At 46.3% G+C, this 19,724-nt stretch overlaps 1 protein-coding gene across 1 annotated transcript in view; it reads right to left on the bottom strand.

The window, feature by feature from the left end:
- BCR (BCR activator of RhoGEF and GTPase) overlaps nucleotides 1–19,724 on the bottom strand; it is a 93,681-nt gene that overhangs the window by 5,633 nt on the left and 68,324 nt on the right. The window contains exons 9-18 of the mRNA XM_061370677.1: nucleotides 14,223–14,344; nucleotides 12,864–13,032; nucleotides 11,409–11,528; nucleotides 11,169–11,244; nucleotides 10,479–10,583; nucleotides 9,623–9,697; nucleotides 8,489–8,586; nucleotides 7,679–7,810; nucleotides 257–316; nucleotides 10–119 (exon numbers count right to left, since the gene is read on the bottom strand). Coding sequence (XP_061226661.1) covers nucleotides 10–119; nucleotides 257–316; nucleotides 7,679–7,810; nucleotides 8,489–8,586; nucleotides 9,623–9,697; nucleotides 10,479–10,583; nucleotides 11,169–11,244; nucleotides 11,409–11,528; nucleotides 12,864–13,032; nucleotides 14,223–14,344 — 1,067 coding nt within the window. The remainder of the gene's footprint in view (nucleotides 1–9; nucleotides 120–256; nucleotides 317–7,678; nucleotides 7,811–8,488; nucleotides 8,587–9,622; nucleotides 9,698–10,478; nucleotides 10,584–11,168; nucleotides 11,245–11,408; nucleotides 11,529–12,863; nucleotides 13,033–14,222; nucleotides 14,345–19,724) is intronic.

The raw sequence follows: 19,724 nt of genomic DNA, 5'->3' as shown, positions 1-19,724 counted from the left end.
TCAGCTCACTTGGTGACAATAGCTATCTTGACCCCAAAAACCCCGGTCTGCTTGCGGGATGGCATCCTCTTCAGGCTAAACTCCCGACTGGTGAACTTCACTGACAGCTTCACTTCAACCTGGATAGAAGAGAGAAAGAGAACAGCTAGTACTTCTCAAACATTTTCTTTTCTTTTTAATATGCTGCAATGAAGAGCAAGGAATTAAAGCACATGAGAGGTACAGAGGCAGTGCTAACTTCTGCTTGCATACTTACTCCATTCATTGAGATGACCGTGCGTTGCCAATCTTTGTCCTGCAACACCTGAGGGTCCAGCTGAAAAACACAGAAGTGAGGCATGAGTTAGAAGCAGACTTCAGGGAAATCAGCGAGCCTGGAAGGGCTGTGTAAATGAGCAGAGCACCTTCAACAAGGTATTTCTTTTCTATAGGAAAAGATTTCCAAGGTTTCCCTGGCTCCAGGTAACGGGGCACTGCTGTTGTGTGGGTCTCTAAGCAGGGCTGAGGAGGACAGATCTCTGAAATGCCTCTGATTTGAAACAGAGGAAGCTGTCTCCCTCTGAAGTTTTCTAGAGACAGATGAGGTTGGATGAGCGTGATATTACTACTCTGAACTAAAAAGCCAGGCTGGAGAACTTCATGGCTTTGTGCTATGAAGCTAATAGCTTCTAAGGAGGACTACGTTCCACTGAATTCAAGACATAATCACCCCAACAGTGAGACCAAGGAGGAGAAACATGAAGTGTTTATATAGAGACAAGTAACTTCAACCAAACCAAACCTCTGTCAGGATGTGACAGAGGAGAAATGGAGAAAATTGGACCAGAAATCATGGAAAGTTTTCCTCCTTCAGCTACCCATTCCTACTCATTTCTGAGCATGGAGGCAGGAGGCACACGTGGCCCTGCTATTACAAGAACTCGTGAAACAAAAAACAAGTCCTGAGGCAAAGCCCTAATCTCCCATTTTCAGCTTTGCCTGATCATTTTTGAGTGCACAGCGAGGCTGGGGAGCAGCTGATCAGTACTCAGAGACCACCCAACAACGCCAATACTGCCTGGGAGAGCCCAGACACACCTGAATGCATGAAGAGCGGCACTCGCCTCAAGCTAGACTGGGAGAAGAGGTAAGAGCTGTGTGCATGGGGACTCCTCTCAGCCATCAGAACCAGCCAAAGCAAGCAGTCTTTGGTGCCTCCTGTGATGGTTTTTAACACTTGGCTCTTGAACACGAAAGCACAGTAAGACCAGGAGGAGGCAACTGCAGCAGACTCTGTGTTCTGAGTTTATTGTCATCAGCAAACAAAAAGACACTCAGAAACTAGAGCCACTTGTGCAGCCCAGCTCCTTCCTTGCAGCACCCCATGCAGAAGCAGAGCTCTCTGACAGGCAGAGGTAGATGTTGAAGCAATGGCAACTGCAGTATATCCTGGGAGATCTTAGATGCAATCATGCTCTTTCAGCTCATCAACAAACCAGCCCAATGCTGCTGTCAGCTACAGACACAAGTGCCCCCTCACCCTTCCCCACTCACCAAAGCACACAACCAGCAGAGAGAAAGGTTTCTCCCTGCTTGCTCCCACTGCAGACCCCCCCAGGAAGCAACAGACAAGCAAGTCAGGCCAACCTTATCCCTGCGCACTTTGTTACGGACGTGAGCCCACAGCGGGATGCTGCCAGCACACATGTGCTTCCCTGTCGAATTGGACCGGTTCCTGTAGGTGCAGCTCTGGCAGAAATTCCTGAAGACTCCTTGTAAGGAATAGTCAGTAACCAGTAGCTCCCACATCTTGGGACTGCACAAAGGTCCAGGAGGCCAATAGGCTGCAGCGCTTAGCTTCAGTGCTTCGGCAAACCCAAATAGCAGACTGCTTGCCAACAGGGTTTGCTTATAAATCGGGCAGAACAGATCCGCCCCAGTGGCGCTGCTGGCCAAGAGCCCCTTGAGCCAGCCAGAATCAGGGCTGTTCTTCCCTGACTTTCCGTGCTGGAAGTTCGGTTCCTTTCAACAACTGCATTCTTTCCCAGAATCAAGAGGAAACCATTTCTGAAGTGTCTGGTTTCCTCTGAAGAGCAGCCACGCTCAGTATTCCTGACAGCTTGATCTCCAGCTGCCTAAATAGTCATCTCACTAAGCTGCCAAAACAGCCCTGCTGATAGACACAGTCACAGCCAATCCTCCGGCTCAGAAGCAGTTTTCCATATGTTTTTAGAATGGAGACACTGAGACTGTATTATTTATAGGAGGGAGAGACTGCTCAAGAATGAAAGGGAAAGAGGGTCTTGGTAATTGCCAAGAATACTAAAGGAAGAGCTCAGCAGGCTCCAGTTACAGGTTATTGAAGCTAACAGGTATTACTGGTCATATCCCAGTGATGACCAGGGAACTCCTACAGAACAAAAGCAAGTAAAGTGTTAAAAAGCATGAACCCACAAAAGTCCTGCTCTCTCTCAAGGGAGAGCAAAGGGCTGCCAAGGAGCAGTAAAAAGTGTCCTGGAGCCCAAAGCACACAGAGACTCCTCCTTGCTGGGTAACTACTGGAGCTGAGCATGGACTGTGAGTGTACTTGCTCCTGCCTCTTGCTCCCTTATCTCTGAAGCCTGCTGCAGGGCTAACAGGACCCTGCACTCCCCACCTGCTCTTTGACTCCTGCTTGTATTGAAAGGAGGCATCCAGGGAGAACAAGCACCAGGAGTGGTCCTGGCTGACCCAAGGCAACCTGCATAAATCATCAGCAATAACTACAGCAATTAAGAAATCCCCCCGCCTCCCCCAGTGCTTTGTAAATAGCAAACCAAAACGATGGATGCTAATAAAAGAGCAAAGTTTCAACAAGCTTTCAGCAACAGAGGGGCAGGAAGAGCAGGTCTAACAGTCTGAGAAAGCTGCAGCAGGAAATAACAAAGTCAACAGGAAACTAGGAACGTCCTTCAGACTTCGAGCAAGGTTTCAGTCCTGGACCCTATCAATGACCAACCTTCCAAGGGCAGCAAGAGCAGCTCAGGGAGAAGGCAGCTGGAGCAGGCAGGTTACAAAGCAGACTGAAGACAAAGACAGTGAGTGTGATGCTCCCAGCACAGAGAGGGCCTGTGATGAATGAGGTCGTGCTGTCTTATGGCCTGATTCTGAGATCAGTGATCTGGAAGGAGGAACACTGAGCAGAAGAATGTGTTCTACAACCAGTGTGCCAAAAGCGAGCACAGTGCCAGCTTTGCCAGCTCAGGCAGGGAGCACTGTGAAACGGCTGCTTTCCATTAATGTGACAGGAGATACATTGCCCCTCTGAACATTCCCTTCAAACAGCTGTTTGGTCTGAGTGACAAAAGGACCTGTCCTACCTCTAAAACTAAAACTGTAAAAATCGGTGTGGTTTCCGTGACCTGCGCAAACAGGACAGACCTGCTAAAACCCTCAATGACTGTATCTCAGGGGCTTGTTTGCACAGCTCACACTGCACAGGGAAAATACAAACCAACCAGTTTGTCTTTACCCCTAAGCACCTTCAGTCCCTCTGTGGCCCACTCCCTGCCATTTGCAGTGGCAAGCTGCAGCCCCACATTCATTAATGCACTAAGCAAACACCTCTCCATATCCTGCACAAACCACAATAGAACAAAGCAGCTCAGCACCACAGGGACCTCTCAGTGCAAGTCTCTGGCCTTCACTGCAGCTTAGGACTGAATTAAGACAGACGAACAGTGTACAGCAGTCAGCAGAGGCTGAGTGTGCAGAACACAGGGTGCTGAGGACATGGGAAAAGTTGAACTGTGGATGCTGGTCCATGGTAAATGCAGGCCAAGCACTAGAACCAGGGTGTTTGTGCTCTGCCTTAAGGAAATCACCCCAGAGGTCAATGATTTAGTTTTGTTTTCCCCAGAAAAGGAAACATATAGAAAGAGGAAAAGTCAAAGAAGCATCAGTGGAAATGAAATGCCTTCGAGCAATGACTGAGGCAATCTTAATGTTAGTACGTTTTATGGTATGTACTCACATTACTTCCTCCCTTTATTAAATCTCCCTGGCAACTTTACACTCCATCAATTTTTAATTGTAACTGATGTGACATACAAGTTGTCAGAGTCTCACTGCTGCTGGAAACTCCCAGTCCAGCCATAACCCCATTCTTCTCAAAGCTCCCCACTGACATGTTAATCTTTCCCACCATCACCCTTTAGACATGACCCATTGCTTTCTTCATTTTCACTCTGTTTTCATTGCTGGGATACTGTTCTGCATGAGCAAACTGTTTAAATGAACTCAAGTGTGTAAAAGGTTTTCCGAGTTGACACTCGGGAGGTACAGCCCCTGACAATCTGTTTTACATGGAAATCCACCTGGGTATCTGACAACAGCCATGTGCATGGCTGTGAGACATCCCCAATAATTAGGGAGAGAGTGACTGTTTTGCATGGCAACCGAGGAATGGTGTTGTGCTGCTACCACAGAATGACTGATCTAAGGTCATATCCTCTCTGGTTTTCCAGCACTGCTGTGAGGGAGAAGGAAATGGTTTCCCTGAGCTGATCATGCAGAAAAAGGAAAGCAAAGGAAACAGCATTTTTAGGAGATACCAACTGGAAGAACTGGATCACAGAGGAAGTGTCGGTTTACTCATGTCATTTGTTCCCAAGGCAGAGGCCATTTTTGCTGACATATGTGCCACTTAGATGCAGAGTCTCAGGACCAAACAAAAGGCTGCAACACTCAAAACATGCAGATGGAAACATAAGGGCAAAATTCAAAACGCTAAAGGGCCGGTCTCCCGAGCAGCCAAGGTGGATGGCAAGGTAACAACAGAGGGGGAAAAAACAAGTTCAAAATGAGAGCAGTTGATGCTTACAACTGAACTAAGTCTCATGTTTCCTCCCATAAGATAATGTCCATTCCTTTCTCCCCCAAGTCCCCAGTAATTTCAGTTTCAAAGCACACCCAGGAATGGCACCTTCTCCCTGTATTTCTTATACCTGAGATGTAACAGAAACCCTCAGCCATGCATGCTGGCTGGTCAAACACTGCACATCAAGCCTGCCACTCTCAGGTCTGATGAGGACTGTACTGCCACATTTCCAGGACGTTCTCCCATATTAAAACACTGTGGGTTTATCTGTCAGGGATAAAACTTGCAGCTTGGCAAGCAATGAAGCTCTCGCATGTGGCTATAAAAAGAGGTAAATAAAATGTTCCATAGGAAAAGAAAATATGAGTAATGGAAGCTATTAAAATTGTTGCCCATTCCTGGAAGCTTCTGACCGTATGGACCAATTTCCAGGCTTCCTTCCTCCAGCACCACAATCTAATGGAGAGATTTAATAAACACTCCACAGCCAAAACAGCCCTGGTGCCCCTGATGCATTGTCTTCATCACTGCAGCCCCGAGAATCTGGTGAGTCAGAAATCCCAGTAGTGGGAAGTTGCAGATTTACAATAATACCCGGCTTAACAATACACTGCAATTTAGCCAGCACAGAAATTTCCCTGTTTGTCTCAGCAGGAGGATGCAGACACAGCTCTTGACATTTTAACTAAAGGGAAGTTAGGAAAAAAGCCCTCATCCAGCTTAGGAGACTTAGCCTTTCCACAAGACGGGCTGTGGCTGAATAATGGCAATGCAGCAAAAACAAGCCAGAAAGCCTGAGACACAACAGCAGTGCTCAAGTAAACTAAATTTGATGTAAAAGCACCTGGGAAAACCCTGACAGAAAACTACTATAAACACAGGGCCTGGAAGGGATGCTGACAGCATCAATACTGCTCACCTTCAGCCACAGATGGTAGCTTGATTTTGGTTTTCTATTATGATGATTTCTTAATAGAGACATGATTTTTGTTTTGACAATAAAACTAAAGCAAAATAAAAACCCTTAATAATCCTTATCAACCCAAAATCTCACAGACGCTCTTAGGACCTCTCTTTGCTGTTACTCCATAGTGTTAAAAAGTTGTGTGGTGGGAAAGAATCACTGAGAATTAAGAGGATGTTGTGCAGTTTACCACGTTTCTTTATAAACTGCAAGGGGGATTTACTGAAAATAAGGGAACTTTTGCATTTGCCTTTTGTGATACAACTGAATGCAGCTTTTGCACATTCATAAAACCCCTTTTTTTTCCCCTCCTTACTGTTTAGGTTTCCCTGAAAGAATCAAGATGCAATCAATGTTCAAGTGTCTCCAAAGAGTATTTTTACTTATAAAGTGTTTTAAGAGAAGGTACAAATACTGTGCATAAAAATACCCACTCTTATGAAAAGAAGAAAAAGTTTAAAATTTAAAATATTTTTAGTGATTTTAATAATTCTATGTAAAATATTTAAGGGATTTAGCCATTCAGTGATTTCAGGATTTCCATTATGAGCACACAAATCTCCAGGGCATTTCAAGGCTCAAAACCTGCTCTTTTGCAGTTGCTCAGCTCCACAGAAAAATAAGCTTTTGTTAGCAGAAGGGACATACAGATTTCTGGTTAGCCTGAGACATACACAGGAGCCACCCTGTACCAGCATTTCCTGATTTATATGCAGGTTTTCTTTTAAACACCTACTCTGTATTTGGTGACAAAAGCCTTCCCTGTAACAGCAGGGCAGCCTCAGGGCTGTGAGAAGGGAGGGAAAGGAACAGGCCTAAAGAAACTCATTTGGACAATGAACCCTTCCAGAGCAGAGGTGAGATCTGATCCTGCAGGCTGCCCTCAATCAGAGCAGTTCTGAAAACCCACAAATGGCCTGGGCCTGTGTGACCATCACTCAAACGCTGGAGAAAGCTGTCATCCATGGAGTGATGATCAGTGAAACATAAATGGAGGAGAATGATGGCATTTTTCAGCATGCCAGAAAGAAAAAGCTATCTGTGCAGAGTCCCTGTTCTGCACAACAGCCAGTCCAGCACAAAGAACGTGCTCTCAGAGCAGGCATGTAAGCACCCTCCTAAAGCTGCGGACAGACAGTGCAACAAACTGGCACGAGATGGGGAACATATTCATCATGTCATCCTCCACTGATGGCCTGATTTCTCCTGCCTAGAGCTTTAAAGCTTCATCATACAGCAGCTCCCTGAGAGCAGCATTCGTCTGCAATCATCTCATTACCTCCCCTCCTGTATTACAAATTCACCACATAGACAAAGTGTCCCATGCTGATTATCAGCACCGGAAATCTCAGATGCAGCCTGCTGTCATGGACACTGTACTCTGGGCATGGCAGTTACCAGGACAATAAGCCTGTCCTTCAAGGCCTTGCTAACACATTAATCACCTTCCAGCACACAGAGAAGGTAGTATTTCTTCTGCTTGACTTACAAATGGGATAGCACATTCATTACCTCCCCTTTTGTTACAAATGGAGCATCCCCAACAGTGCCCAGGGCTCAGTGACAGCGCAGTTCCTATGTACTGTGCTGGAAATTTTGAAGCTAACAGGCAAATCAAAGGTCAAAAACATAAATTCTCACAAAAAAGCATCTACTCCTTAAGGGTACTGACATAGGCAGGCAGGACAAGGCAAGAGGGGAAAAAGCTGCTGACTTTCTGCCTGTGAATCACACTGAATACCCCCCTATCTGGAGAAAAATCTCCAGTGCTGAGACAATCAGAAGGCAGAAAAGCAGCCTCCCTGGTGCTCCAGGATTCAGAAGTCCTGTTATGTTTTGCAGTAAAGGTAGCAGGAGTGAATTAAGCACAGTCTTACCTGGATCTGTCCTTTGCCCATTATGCGATCTGTGCTCTCTCCATCCTCTTTAGTAAGCTTGGTTTTGTTGTAGCACTTTTCATAGCACAGAATCCGCAGAGTTTGTGAGCCCTCCAGCTCAATCTCAAACTCCTGCAGGGCACCAGGAAAGAGCAATGAATGCATCACAGCAGGACACCAGTCTCTGAATAATCAATCAATACAGTATCTGAAAACTCATCAGGAGGGAGCACTTAAGGACTGACCAACACCACCCCCCTAATGGAGTTGGTCTACAAATAAAGTGAAATTGTATTTTATATATACAAGTGGTCAAATCAGAGACTAAGATGTTTGACTCCCTAGTCAGGTTTCACTGAGTTTCAGCAAAGCATCATTCAAAGAAACAAAACTCGCCCACCTTTCCTATATTTAAATTAGCTCCTCAGCAGCTTTGAGTTGGCTGTAAACAGGCAAAATGTCTATAGCTAATTCTTCCCCCTCACAACAAATAGACAAAACCACCTCCTTCTTCAATGTATTTTTCACTTCTGTCTTTCAAAAAATAACCAGACATGCCTCTGTTTAGATGATGAAATGCTCGACAAGACTTATGTGTACTGAAATGTTTGTTTAACTCTAGCTAATCCAAGATAAAATCTGCAAGCCCTGACAGCCACATGAACCTGGCATAAGAGTGTTTTCTGACAGGCAGCAAATGCAGCACAAGTACTGAGCATGCAGCAAGTTCTTCCATTTGTGGGTTTTCTGACCATCATATGCTGATGTTTGGCACATGGAACAAGTCACATTAGGAAAAATCCAACCCACCTCATTCCAGTTGGGCTCCGTGGTGTCCCTGTAAACTCTAGTTTTAGCCTTGTTCACGAAATACCCAAAAGAATCCACCTCCAACGTGCAGTACAAATCTGAGGAGGAGAGACAGAAACTTGTAAAAAATGTCTAGAATCTCCTACCTTGTGTTCATCACTTTCAGGGTGTGTTTTCATCTGCACCTTCTTTGTATTAACATTGATAACACCATCCAGCACAAACCTCATCATCTGGACCAGCAGAGTTGCCTTTATCAAACTGAAATACCAGCACAGCTGCATAAATGACCTCCACACAGACAAGCCTTTCACCTCTATCAAGAATCAGGTGTATGCTATTATCCAGTATTTCCCAGATCAATCCACAATGAGCAGAAGGTATATACTAAAGAGAAATGAAACTTCCCCAGGTAGACTGGACCCCATCAATACATTAGAACCAATTTCACTGAGAACAGCATCAGAATAATATCCCCCAGAGAGCTGGTTAGGGGCCAGCCATCAAAACCTCATTCTCTTCACAAATTGGTTCATTTTGTGGTATCTGGTGTTTTTGAAGAGCTAGTAATGAACTGTAGACATTGCCTTTATTTGTGAATTATACTATAAAGTGATGTCAGCAGCCCCTAGGAAGCCAGTACCTCAGCAGGTGGAAGGCTGACAGAAAGGATGTACATTCAGTTCACTCCTTCCCCCTTGAGACTGCACAGGCACCTTAGATAAGCACAGGATCCCCAGCCACATGGCTAGGTGAGCTTTCCAGCTTTGTCTACATTATCTTCATCAGTGCCTCAGAAACAGGTTTATTTCTACAAGTGTTGGGTAATTAGCAAACACTGCTTAAAAAATACCAACAGACCAGGCCTAAAAATTAATACTGTGTGCTTGATCTTTGATCCTGATCTGTCCTGGGTTGAGCTTAAACCATGACACTGATCTTTCTGAGAGTTAATAATAGCATTAAAAACCTGAATTCCCTTAAATTCACACGAGAGCCCCCATTTCACTTGCAGTTCCCCAAATCACCTCTCCTCCTCACCATCACCCCAATGCTAAACCAGCCCACACCCAGCTGTCCCAGCACCTGAATTATCTAACCCCTACCTCTGTGTTATACAGAACTGCAACTCACTTGAACTTTGCTTGAATCCTGTGGCAGAGTGGACAATGACATTCAGGAATCCATAGAGACCTGGGGATTCATCATCTGTACAGAAGAGCCAAGGAATTTTGTTACATTCATGGAGGAGCCAAGAGTGAAAGACAGAATGATGAGATTGATGTTACACAGGTTAAAGAGCAGAGGGCAAGATGTCCCTACAAAAGCTGGCAGGAGCATGTAATCCAGCCATTTCAGCAAGAGGAGACTCATCCAGGTTCAGTGCTGCTTCCATCTGTAGCACCTTCTGGCAGTGTGTGGCTTTTACAATGACATTTCTCTGGTCAGCAAGATAACACGGAAGAAATTAAAAGGAGAAGTAGTAAAATATAGAGGAAAAGTAGTAAAATATAGAGACTAAGTCTATACTACCAGATTAAACAGTAATTTAGGATGGTCTCGGATACAATTTTGGCCAACTAGTGTTCTTCCATAGGATTCCAAGGGTAGGACTCCAACAGGCACTCCAATCCCTGGCATGATGGATGCACATAGAGACCATTCAGTAGTCAACAGATGGGAAGATGTCCAGGAACGTTTTACTAATTCAGGTGTAGCCATATAATTTGGAGCTTGTATTTTTATTATTGCAGCAAGTAACACTGAGCTGCCAGATTGATCTTGTTTCTGCTGCTCGCTATTTGTACGCTATCATCTACTTCAACTAAACTACGCAAGTTGGGTACACATGCTCTCAGTTTGTAACGCATCACCAGGTTGAAGCCTTTGGAAAAAAGAAACAGGAAGAGCAGTGGAAGTGCACAAAGGCAGGCAGAGGTAGGTTTTCAGTGCAGCTGAACCATGTGAAAGAATTAACCAAAGGTCTCACCTTCCTTATTGATAGTAAGGGGAATGTTGTGGACTGTCTGAAGCTTCACGCAGGAGTTTGTCAGCATCTGGAGTTCCACCGATGTGAGTGAGAAGCTTTTGAAGCCTGCCAAGGAGAGTCAAAGAGAGAGGAATTAAGATTCAAAGCAGAGGCTGGGTGCATGCTTCCTTAATCTGGGTGTACATGGGACAGCTGCTCCCTGGGCAACGCTCAGCATCAGGACTATGGTGCTTAGGACTCTATTGCTGCTGCAGCCCAGCTCTATTGAGAGCATATTTAGTGTCTCTTTAGAGTAAAAAGTCTCAGAGTGGTTCACAGGAACCAGTAGTGCTCTTATTTGCTTGCAAAGCCAAAATACACCCATGGCAAAAAGGTTTCTTTGGACTAGAGCCAGATAAAAGCGTGCAGCTGATCCCTCTACCTGGAATTGCACTAATCTCTAGGACAATAGGGAGAATCTCTCCACACACTTACCAAGTGCTCTCCCTACACATTCCCTACATGTTTCTGCAAGCAAAAGTCCCTCAGACAGGCTCAGATACGCAGAGACAGAAGACACCCATGTTGTGCTGTGGATTTGAACACATCTGTCTTTCTGCAGGGAACCCTGCCCCACACTCCATCATCTGGCCTGCTGCACTCTACTAAGGTCACAGTACTTGTACCAATACTCAGCTGAAGGACACTCACATTTCTTCTGCTGCTCCCGGATGTTCTCCCTCCACTCTGCCCTTTCATAGTCGGATGAAATGAGGAACGTGTAACTCTACCCAGGAAGACAGAAGAAGAGGGGTCTGAGTGACCACTGAGACCAGACCTACTTTCACGCCAGACAACAGGGCATAAAGACCTTGTACAACAGCACATACAAACACACACAGCCCATCACCTCTGACTTGTACACTGAGGGAGAATAGAAGAGCCACTCACCTTGCCATTGCGATTGTGTACCCGGAAAGCCATGTTAGGAGACATCAGCAATAGGAGGGATTCCTGCTCTGACAGCTTCTTTTTCAACCTTTCAATAACCTTGCTGCCTTTATTAGCCCTCTGGAGGATGGGGCAGAGAGGGAGACAGAGGACACGTCATTCTCTAACATAGATTAGACAGATATTTAAAGATGCACAATCTCTTTCTTCTGTGAGTAACCAAGGGCAGGAGAAACGCTGTCAGGAGGATCCACAGGGCCATCAGCTGCTCAGGAAAGGGTTACCTGCAGTATCTCTACATTCAGACTTGGCTCTGTGCCCCAATTTCAGCTGCCCCAGATGAAGGTGCAGAGGTGCATGGCCACTGTCTCAGCTATACCCTGTACTTTCTGTTCCAGAGGCTGCAACAGCAGCATGCCAGTGGGCAGCCATAGCACTGCCAGGTCCTCCACAAGTATCCTTATTCAAGGATACTACAAGGAACTTCTCTAGAAGCTGCCCAGAACCCTCCCACTCACCACGCACTGATCCATTTTCAGAGGTCAGCTAAACCCAAGGTTTTTCTTGGATAAAACCCAGCCCCAAACCCAGCCAAGTGTATTGTTTGGCACTGATGCACCGAAGCGTGTATCTCAAGACTCCTGCACCTTGTGAGTAAGAGGCTGCCACACGGTGTTCCTGCTAACATCTTACATTTCCAGGAAGCCCTCTCTGAAAGCCAGACAGGGAATAAAGGCAGAAGCATGTTATTTGGAAGCACAGGGGACAGTCTTCTCATGGTACAAGCAATATTACTGATATCCTGTACTACACACCAGCAGGCTTTCAATATTCAAAATCCTACTACTCTTTCAGGTTCCAGGAAGGTTGAGTTGAACACCTCTGAGAAAACATGTCTTGCAAGCAAGAAGAAACCTGGGCCAGAAACACCATATCTGACTGTCCTGTCAGTATAATTGGTGTTCTCCATATATTTGCTGGTGCTTTGATACTGGTGAAGTCAGAAAAAGCTTCACATACGTAACTGAGCCTGCAAAAATTCAGAAGTACATGGCTTCTCACCAAAATCAGTTGCAGCATCATACTTTGACAGCCAGAAACCAGCACAACACACTACCAGTCCACAGCATAAGAGCCCTGCTCCCCACATGGATGCTAAGCAACAGCAGCCACAGGTAGTTCAAGTAGAGGAGCCACTGACTACAAGTACAGGTTCTTTTTGTTTCTGCCTCCTCGCAGGAGACCATCATTCAAGCAATGCACTAGAACAAGCAACGATGGGCTGCAGAATATCTGACTATCACTGGTAACAAAGCTGCACCACAAGCCTCTGCTGAACAGTCTGGTTTAGTGTGACTGCTAAAAATGCTGTGCAGCTCTGGGAATTCTGCTTCTCTCAGCACCTCATCTCAGCAAAGACACTGACTCTGTACAAAAAGCTTTAACCCCTTTTACCTTTTCACGCTGGATGTCATTCTTGATCTGGGATATCTTGATCTTCATGGCATCCAGCTCCTCATCAGGTACCAGTGGGATATTGGGCACTGCCTCAGATTCATCCACCATTTGGAAACTCAGGTCAGTGAGGGGGATGTACCATTTGCAGTCATATTGTTGGCTTTTTCTGAAAGACAGAAGATCCAAACCTTTTACAGTGTTTGGCAACACCCTCTCCCCTTCCCACAAGTCCTTCCCTGCTATAGTGCATAAGATACAGAACTGGGCACAACTTCACTGTGACCCCCATGTGGGAAAAGTCTGGCAAAGGGCTGCTTTCCAGCAAGAAAGCCAAAAACAGACAATAGCCAGTACAGCACGTAACAAGGCAACTTGTTTTGCTGTCTGTTTCTTTTCCTCTTAAGAAACTACAGTGATCTTTTGCAAACCCTTTCAGTCTTGCATGCCCTCCCTTTCAAACCTCTGCAGAGGCAATGGTCAGAAGCCATGCCATGCCTCTCACCTGGCTGTTACCTATCTTCTAAACCCAGCTCTCTCCTGTCTGAGCTGAGAGGGCCAGATGAGCAAATGTGTATAAACCTCCGCGTAATCCAACCAGAAAAGAGCAACTACAGCTTTTAACTGCCATTCTCCAGTAATTTCACCAGGATAATCCATTCACTTTTTTCATGTTTAACATGATTCACTCCTTCTCCACTTCAACTGTCAGGAACATCCACTCTTGGGAATGTCCCACTCTTTTGACGGTTCACTCCTCACAAGTATGTACTTCAGAAAGGGTAGGGACAACGTTCTGTTTGAGGAGGGTAAGACGACAAGGGGTGTCTCTTCAAGTAGAACATTTACCAAATGAAGAGAAGCCCTGCTGGAGGCAGGTGTGTTGATAAAGGTTCCTTCCCCTGCTTTTATGAAGAATGCCAACAAGACTGTACATGGTTGGCACATGGCCTGTTTATTGTACTCTCAATTTTTCTGACAAACCGTTAACTGGCTGTACCTGCAAGGCCAAAATTAATAACCTCAGTAACAAAAGAATGTGAGGAATTTCACCTGATAAAGGAAAGGAGAAGTAGAAAAACAAACAGCATCTGTCCAGAATGACAGCAGTTACAGTACATTCTATTTTCCTAGGAAGGCTCAGAGCAGTGCCAGGAAGAATGAACATTTCCTGAGGGATGAAGACTTGGCCAAGGTCTCATAATAGACAGTATTACCTTGATGATCATGCCTAGCTACATCTTATGGACTATGGTTATCCATTTCTGGGGTATTCAATTTCAACTGAAATTGACAGCTAATCCCATGGTTCTGCTGAAGCTGAGGCACAAAGCACACAGTCCAGAAGGAAAACCTCACCCTCCAATCTGCTTCTTGAGCTTGGCACACAGGAACAGATCAGTAAAAAGGAAGACATGACGTAGCTTGCGAGCCCCCTCAACCAGCTCCACCATGAAACTGTCCTTCAGCAGCTGCCGGTGCTGGTGAAAAAACAGAAACAATGGTTTAGTTAGTGCAATGTTAGCCACAGATCTGGCACTGGGGCAACACATTGCACAGACACAACTCTTATCAGTGGCAAATTCACTAACTTGGTCTAATTCAGAAAGAAAAAGGGCTATAAAATGTTTCTTGCCCTAAGCCCTTCTCCATGCTGCTGCCCTCCCTTCCCAGGGGCCGAGATGGCCATGCATCTCCTTACTATCTGCTTCGGGGTCAGACTTCAGGCTTCTCTCTATCACCTGTTCCTGAGCCCAAGTGTGATTTACTATGAGTCACTGCTCAGCTTCTGCACGCTCAAGGGCCAGAACCACTGACAAAGTATCATACCCTCGCAAACCAGCAGAGAGCAGCAAACATCACTGTTCTCAGCTCAAGCCACCCCACCAGGGAGAAAAAGGAGCAAACACCTCCACCCCCCATTCACAGCAGTAGTCTGTCAACATGAACAGCTCAATGCCATTGCTGCTTCTTTATTGCAAGTGCTGTTGAGGGATAATTCCAAAACAAAATGTGTGTCTACTAAACTTCTAGGAAGTCCCTTATCAGCCTGTGTTTAAACAGGACCATCTGGATGTGTCCCCACCCTGTGCCTGCATAAATCTCTTTTATATATCATATGAAGATTCCCCAAACCTAGAAGATGCAATGAAGCTGCACAAACCTGATGCCTTTATTCCTGTTTCTAGTTCCCGGGAGCTGCAGGCAGAAGCATCATTTTCCTAATTCCCTTATGGGAACTCTGTACTCAAAAGAAAAAAAGACTGGAGCACTAGCACTGAGACAGATGGCTGTGTGCTGTTACCAGTGACTGAGCCAGGAGTTCCAAGCCCTGCTCTATGCTCAGACCTTCTGCTCCGATGGCAGGATCAATAGGACTCTGAGTACACATCTGGAATAGGTATTTCCCACTGATTTTCAAACAGAAGTATGGGGTATACGACTTTGGGCAAATTTTATTCCCACCAGTATGTATAGCTGTAGTGTTGCCTTGCTTCACAGGCACTACAAGCAAGAACCACCAGCTCATCCACACATGCTAAGGTATGCTGAAGTACTTTTTTTCTGACCTGTACTGTTTCCTTGCTATTCCAGCTAAGAGGATGCTCCCCTAAAACCAAGGAGCAATATGTTACACATACCATATATGCCCATACAGGACCACGGCTGGGGATGGGAGAGATGTGCCACCACCACCCAGTGTTAACCAACACCTCCCCTGCTGTCTCTCACTGTCACAGTATCACAGTATCACAGTATGTTAGAGATTGGAAGGGACCTCAAAAGATCCTGGCAGTGCTATGGCTGCCCACTGGCATGCTCTGGATTCGTCAGCACAACTCACTCCTTACCTGCAGTATTTCAGAGATCCCCACACTAGGATTCACATACACAAACCCCATCCATGCCCAAGAGGCAGCTGTGCTCAGCTGTGCAGCAGTAGCAACAGGAAAGCAGTTAACCTGAGCAAGGTAAGGACATCCAAAGCAGCACTGATGCTTCTGTTTCTCAGGTTATGCCCCATGGGCTCTGTTTGCTGCGTGACTCAACAAGCCCTACGCACATTTACTGCAGTGGGTGTGGGAGTGCAAACCCCCATGCTGACTCTCCTTCCGCCTGCCATCCTTCCCATCTTGGCTCTCCCAAAGGAAAACAAACCACATCAGTCCCAAGCCCAGCAGGCATCATGGCAAGGAATACAAGGCAGCGAAATGCCCTTGCAGACATAATTCTTGTTTCCACACTCTGTTCTACAGCACTCAAAACTTCCTGACATGGACTAAGAGCCTGCATTTTCCTGTCTGCAGCTGCACTAGTACCACAGCTGTTAACAACACACACATAGTAGTGTCAGCAGCTCATCCTGGTGCTGCCTTCCATTACACAAAGGTCCTGAAAATCTGTGAGCAGCAGCAAAAACCTGCACCTTTCCCATAATGCCAGAAAGCAAGGCTGCTCCCTAGCAGACTGTTGCACCACCTCTGGGCAGGAATCTGTGGAGATCTGGTATCCAGCAGTGATTCAGGCTCAGAAAGGCCTGTACATATGTTAATGTTTATTTTTAGGTGGGTGTGATCCTCCTAGGTGCTCCTCAGTGGTTTTGGAGAGGATGCTGCCTGCATTCATGTCCCTGCTGCTGATGCACATTTGTGCATGCCTCTGCCTCCTGCATGGCAAACCAACCCCAGGTAGGAAACCGGAAAGAGAGCTTGGAAGAGAAATAAATAACAAGGAGGAGAAAGTACCTTGTCAGTAGCAAAAACACTCTCCACAGCTGCAAAGAATTTCATTTTGGAACAATGATGAAGCGAGGAAAGATATTTTCTGAGGAAGTAAAAACCCTGATCTCAGATTTCTAGATCTGATGCATATTAATTACGCTGCAAATCAGCTCAGCTCCTCTAGGGTAATAAGAATAGCTGCTTGTTGCCAGCTCAACCTCTGCTCATTGTTCGTAGGTGTAAAGATGTTCTCACAGCTCACTCATCTCTGCTACCCAGCAGGATATGGCACAGTCCCTTCCCTGCTTGGCAGGGACATGGCAGTGTCCTAACCTGCCTTCTGTCCCCCTCTGCCAGGCACTGGCAGTGGTGAGATCAGCCAAGACATCACCCCAGCACCCTGATGAGTGTTCCCAGCAGAAAAATACTCCAAGCTAGTCAGAGCAGAGAGTCAGCACCACATCTCTGCTCATGGCAGAGACAGGCCAGCAACATGTGCTTCTTCACAGGCAATGGAGGGCACAAGCCCATGACATCTGTTGGATGACTGTGAAGGACTACTGCTCAGCCCTAGATTAGCCCCCTGGTTTTGGCAGTATTCTGGTACCACCATCCAGACCAGAGCATTCTGAAGACAAGCATGTCCTCAAATGAAGGCAAGGCCCATGCGGAGACACTAGTGACTGGAAACCTTTGTGTCAGACCTCCACAAAGTTAGAAAAGAGCCCATCAGTGCTCCCTGCAGCAAGTCTATAGACCTCCCCACATGTTCTGCCTGGTCCAACCAGGCCACTCCCCCTTCTGCCTTCCAAAGCCACACCTAAATGGCCACTGCACAATCAGCTCTTGGCTGTAACTATCCAAGCAGACTTCCCTCAAATAGCCATGCTCTCTGTCCCACATCTCCCCAGAGCCCAAGCAGAAATCTCAGCCATACAGTGCCAAAACAGGGATGTGATTCAACACCCTTCTTAGCTCCCATCTGGGAGTGAGGTATGCATTTGCACTGAATTTATTTTGGTAGCACTTCTGGGTACAAAATACCGTGACTGACATGAGACAGTGCTACCATGAGGCAGTAAACTGTGACAGTCTGATCTCCCAGAAAGAGAGCTGGGTGGGAAGATGACACGGCTGGATTTCCTAAACTTCACTGGAACTGAAGTAAGCTATGACTATGACCACGAGCTAGTTGAGAACGTCTCCCTTCAGCAAGAGGCAGGGGTAAACTGCCACAAAAGCCACTAAGTATCTGTGGAGAAGACAACAGGAGAAAACATCTGTGGATGTGTTTGTGGATGCTTGATGTTACATCTAACTACCACCTTCTCTTGGAAAACAGGACTTTGGTTAGGGCTGGGCACAACAGGCATGCCCCAGGCTGCTCAGCATCAGTGGAGCAGCGGAGGAGTGCTCCCAGCAAAGGGTCACATCCTCTTCTGCACATGATTCATCTTGCTGGGAGGCCTCAGCACATCAGAGGGAAACAATAAAATGATTTGCCAACCGGCTTACCAGATCCCTGCCAAACCCCACAGTGAGGAAGCACACCTTCCCGGACCTCCCGACATGACTCAGCCCATCATACCCCACTGGGGAGCCAGCAGCCCCCTCAAACAGGACTCATGCCAGGCAGATGCTTATCCCACCTCAGCTCCACAGGCCTTCTTCAGAAGTTTGGGAACCAAAGCCCACTTTGGTCAGCTACTCACACCCAGGGCCAGCAATAGCTATTCTTTTGTCAGCCTCCTGTTAAACCAGGTCTCCTGAAACATGAGGTCTTCCAACTGGTTGATCCTGCCACATGTGACATACAATAACGTATGTGTGGAAAACCATCTCTCTACCTTCATTTTAAAGTTACTCTGAAATGACATAGAAACTACACAAACACCAAATAAACATCCCATTAGCTTAGGATCAGAGTGTCAGTACTGTGGCAGTGACCCCCTCTCCTCCACAGACAGCTCTGAGACTGTCAGAGGTCCAGCACCAGAGCTCAGCTTGGCCAGAGATGTTCCAGGAGGTTTGGCGAAAGCTTCCTATTTTGTACCCTATTGTATTTGTATCCTTTTTGTATAATGGAATGAATCACGATCATCTTTAATCTGTAATCTCTGAAACAGTGCTCTGGACAAAGCAGCTCTCCCTGTACATCTTTCAGTGCATGGATAGCCTTTTTGGACTACCTCCTCCTTTTGGCTTTCCTCCTCCTTTTACATCTGTCAGTGAGCATCTCCCCCTCTGCTGCTACCAACCTCACGACTTACCTGTATGCTCATCATCTATTCATCCTACATGTTTTTGTGCTGCTTGCATATGCTAACTCCTGCTGCTGTCACATGTTTAACTGCAGGAAGTGTGACCAGCTTGTCTGAGACACATTACAAAGAGCGGAACTCAAAAAACCACTCATCCAGCACTACAACTGTACGAAAGGCCATCTCCTCCCTTGTATGCTGAGCAAAGAGCTCATCCGATGTGGTGACAGCAGAGGCCTGCAGCGTGCGTGGGTGAGAGCCTGGGAAGGAGTGCAACATGTGTGATGCAGGAGGAGGAGGGTAAAAGCAGGAGATGGGTATTGGCATATGTCAGTGAGGAAGAGGTGGTTTGGCTTTCTGCAGAGCGTAGGAAGAAAACGATTCCTCGTGTGCGTGCGCGTGTGTTGCAGGACCAGTGCTGCAGGATAAAGGGATGCTCTGCCTAAGGACAGCACTGCCTGCTCTTTGAGCATTTTTATAGCATTTCTTTTTTAGTTTCCAAAGCTCCTTTTGCTGGGAGCTCTCTGACTCCGGTTGTAAGACAGGGTACGAAGCATCCAAGATTATTTTTGAGTGCTCTATTGCCAACATCTGCCCAAGGCCTCCAGAAGCAGTAGGCACCAGGCCTCAAGCTGTGCCTGGCTGCCTGTGTCTAAGCTTAGCTCCCAGCTTTTCAAAGGCTTTAGTTTGCAGTTTTGCTCCTTTGCAAATGTCCTTTGTCCTTTCACTTCCCTAGCACACTTGGTCTCTATTAAGTTAAACAGGAGCCTAAAGCAATGATACCCAGTCTCTTGACTGCAGCTTAAAACCACATTGAGAAACACAGTAAAGCAGCTTGCAAAGCAGCCTCTTCTCTACAGGGCAAGGGAAAAGGTACA

Source organism: Neopsephotus bourkii, unplaced genomic scaffold (genome assembly GCF_033783945.1).
Source record: "Neopsephotus bourkii isolate Nb327-2 ecotype Australia unplaced genomic scaffold, CSIRO-AGI_Nbou_v1 NB_1542, whole genome shotgun sequence".
Lineage (NCBI taxonomy): Eukaryota > Metazoa > Chordata > Aves > Psittaciformes > Psittacidae > Neopsephotus > Neopsephotus bourkii.
This window is presented reverse-complemented; position numbering and strand designations above follow the sequence as displayed.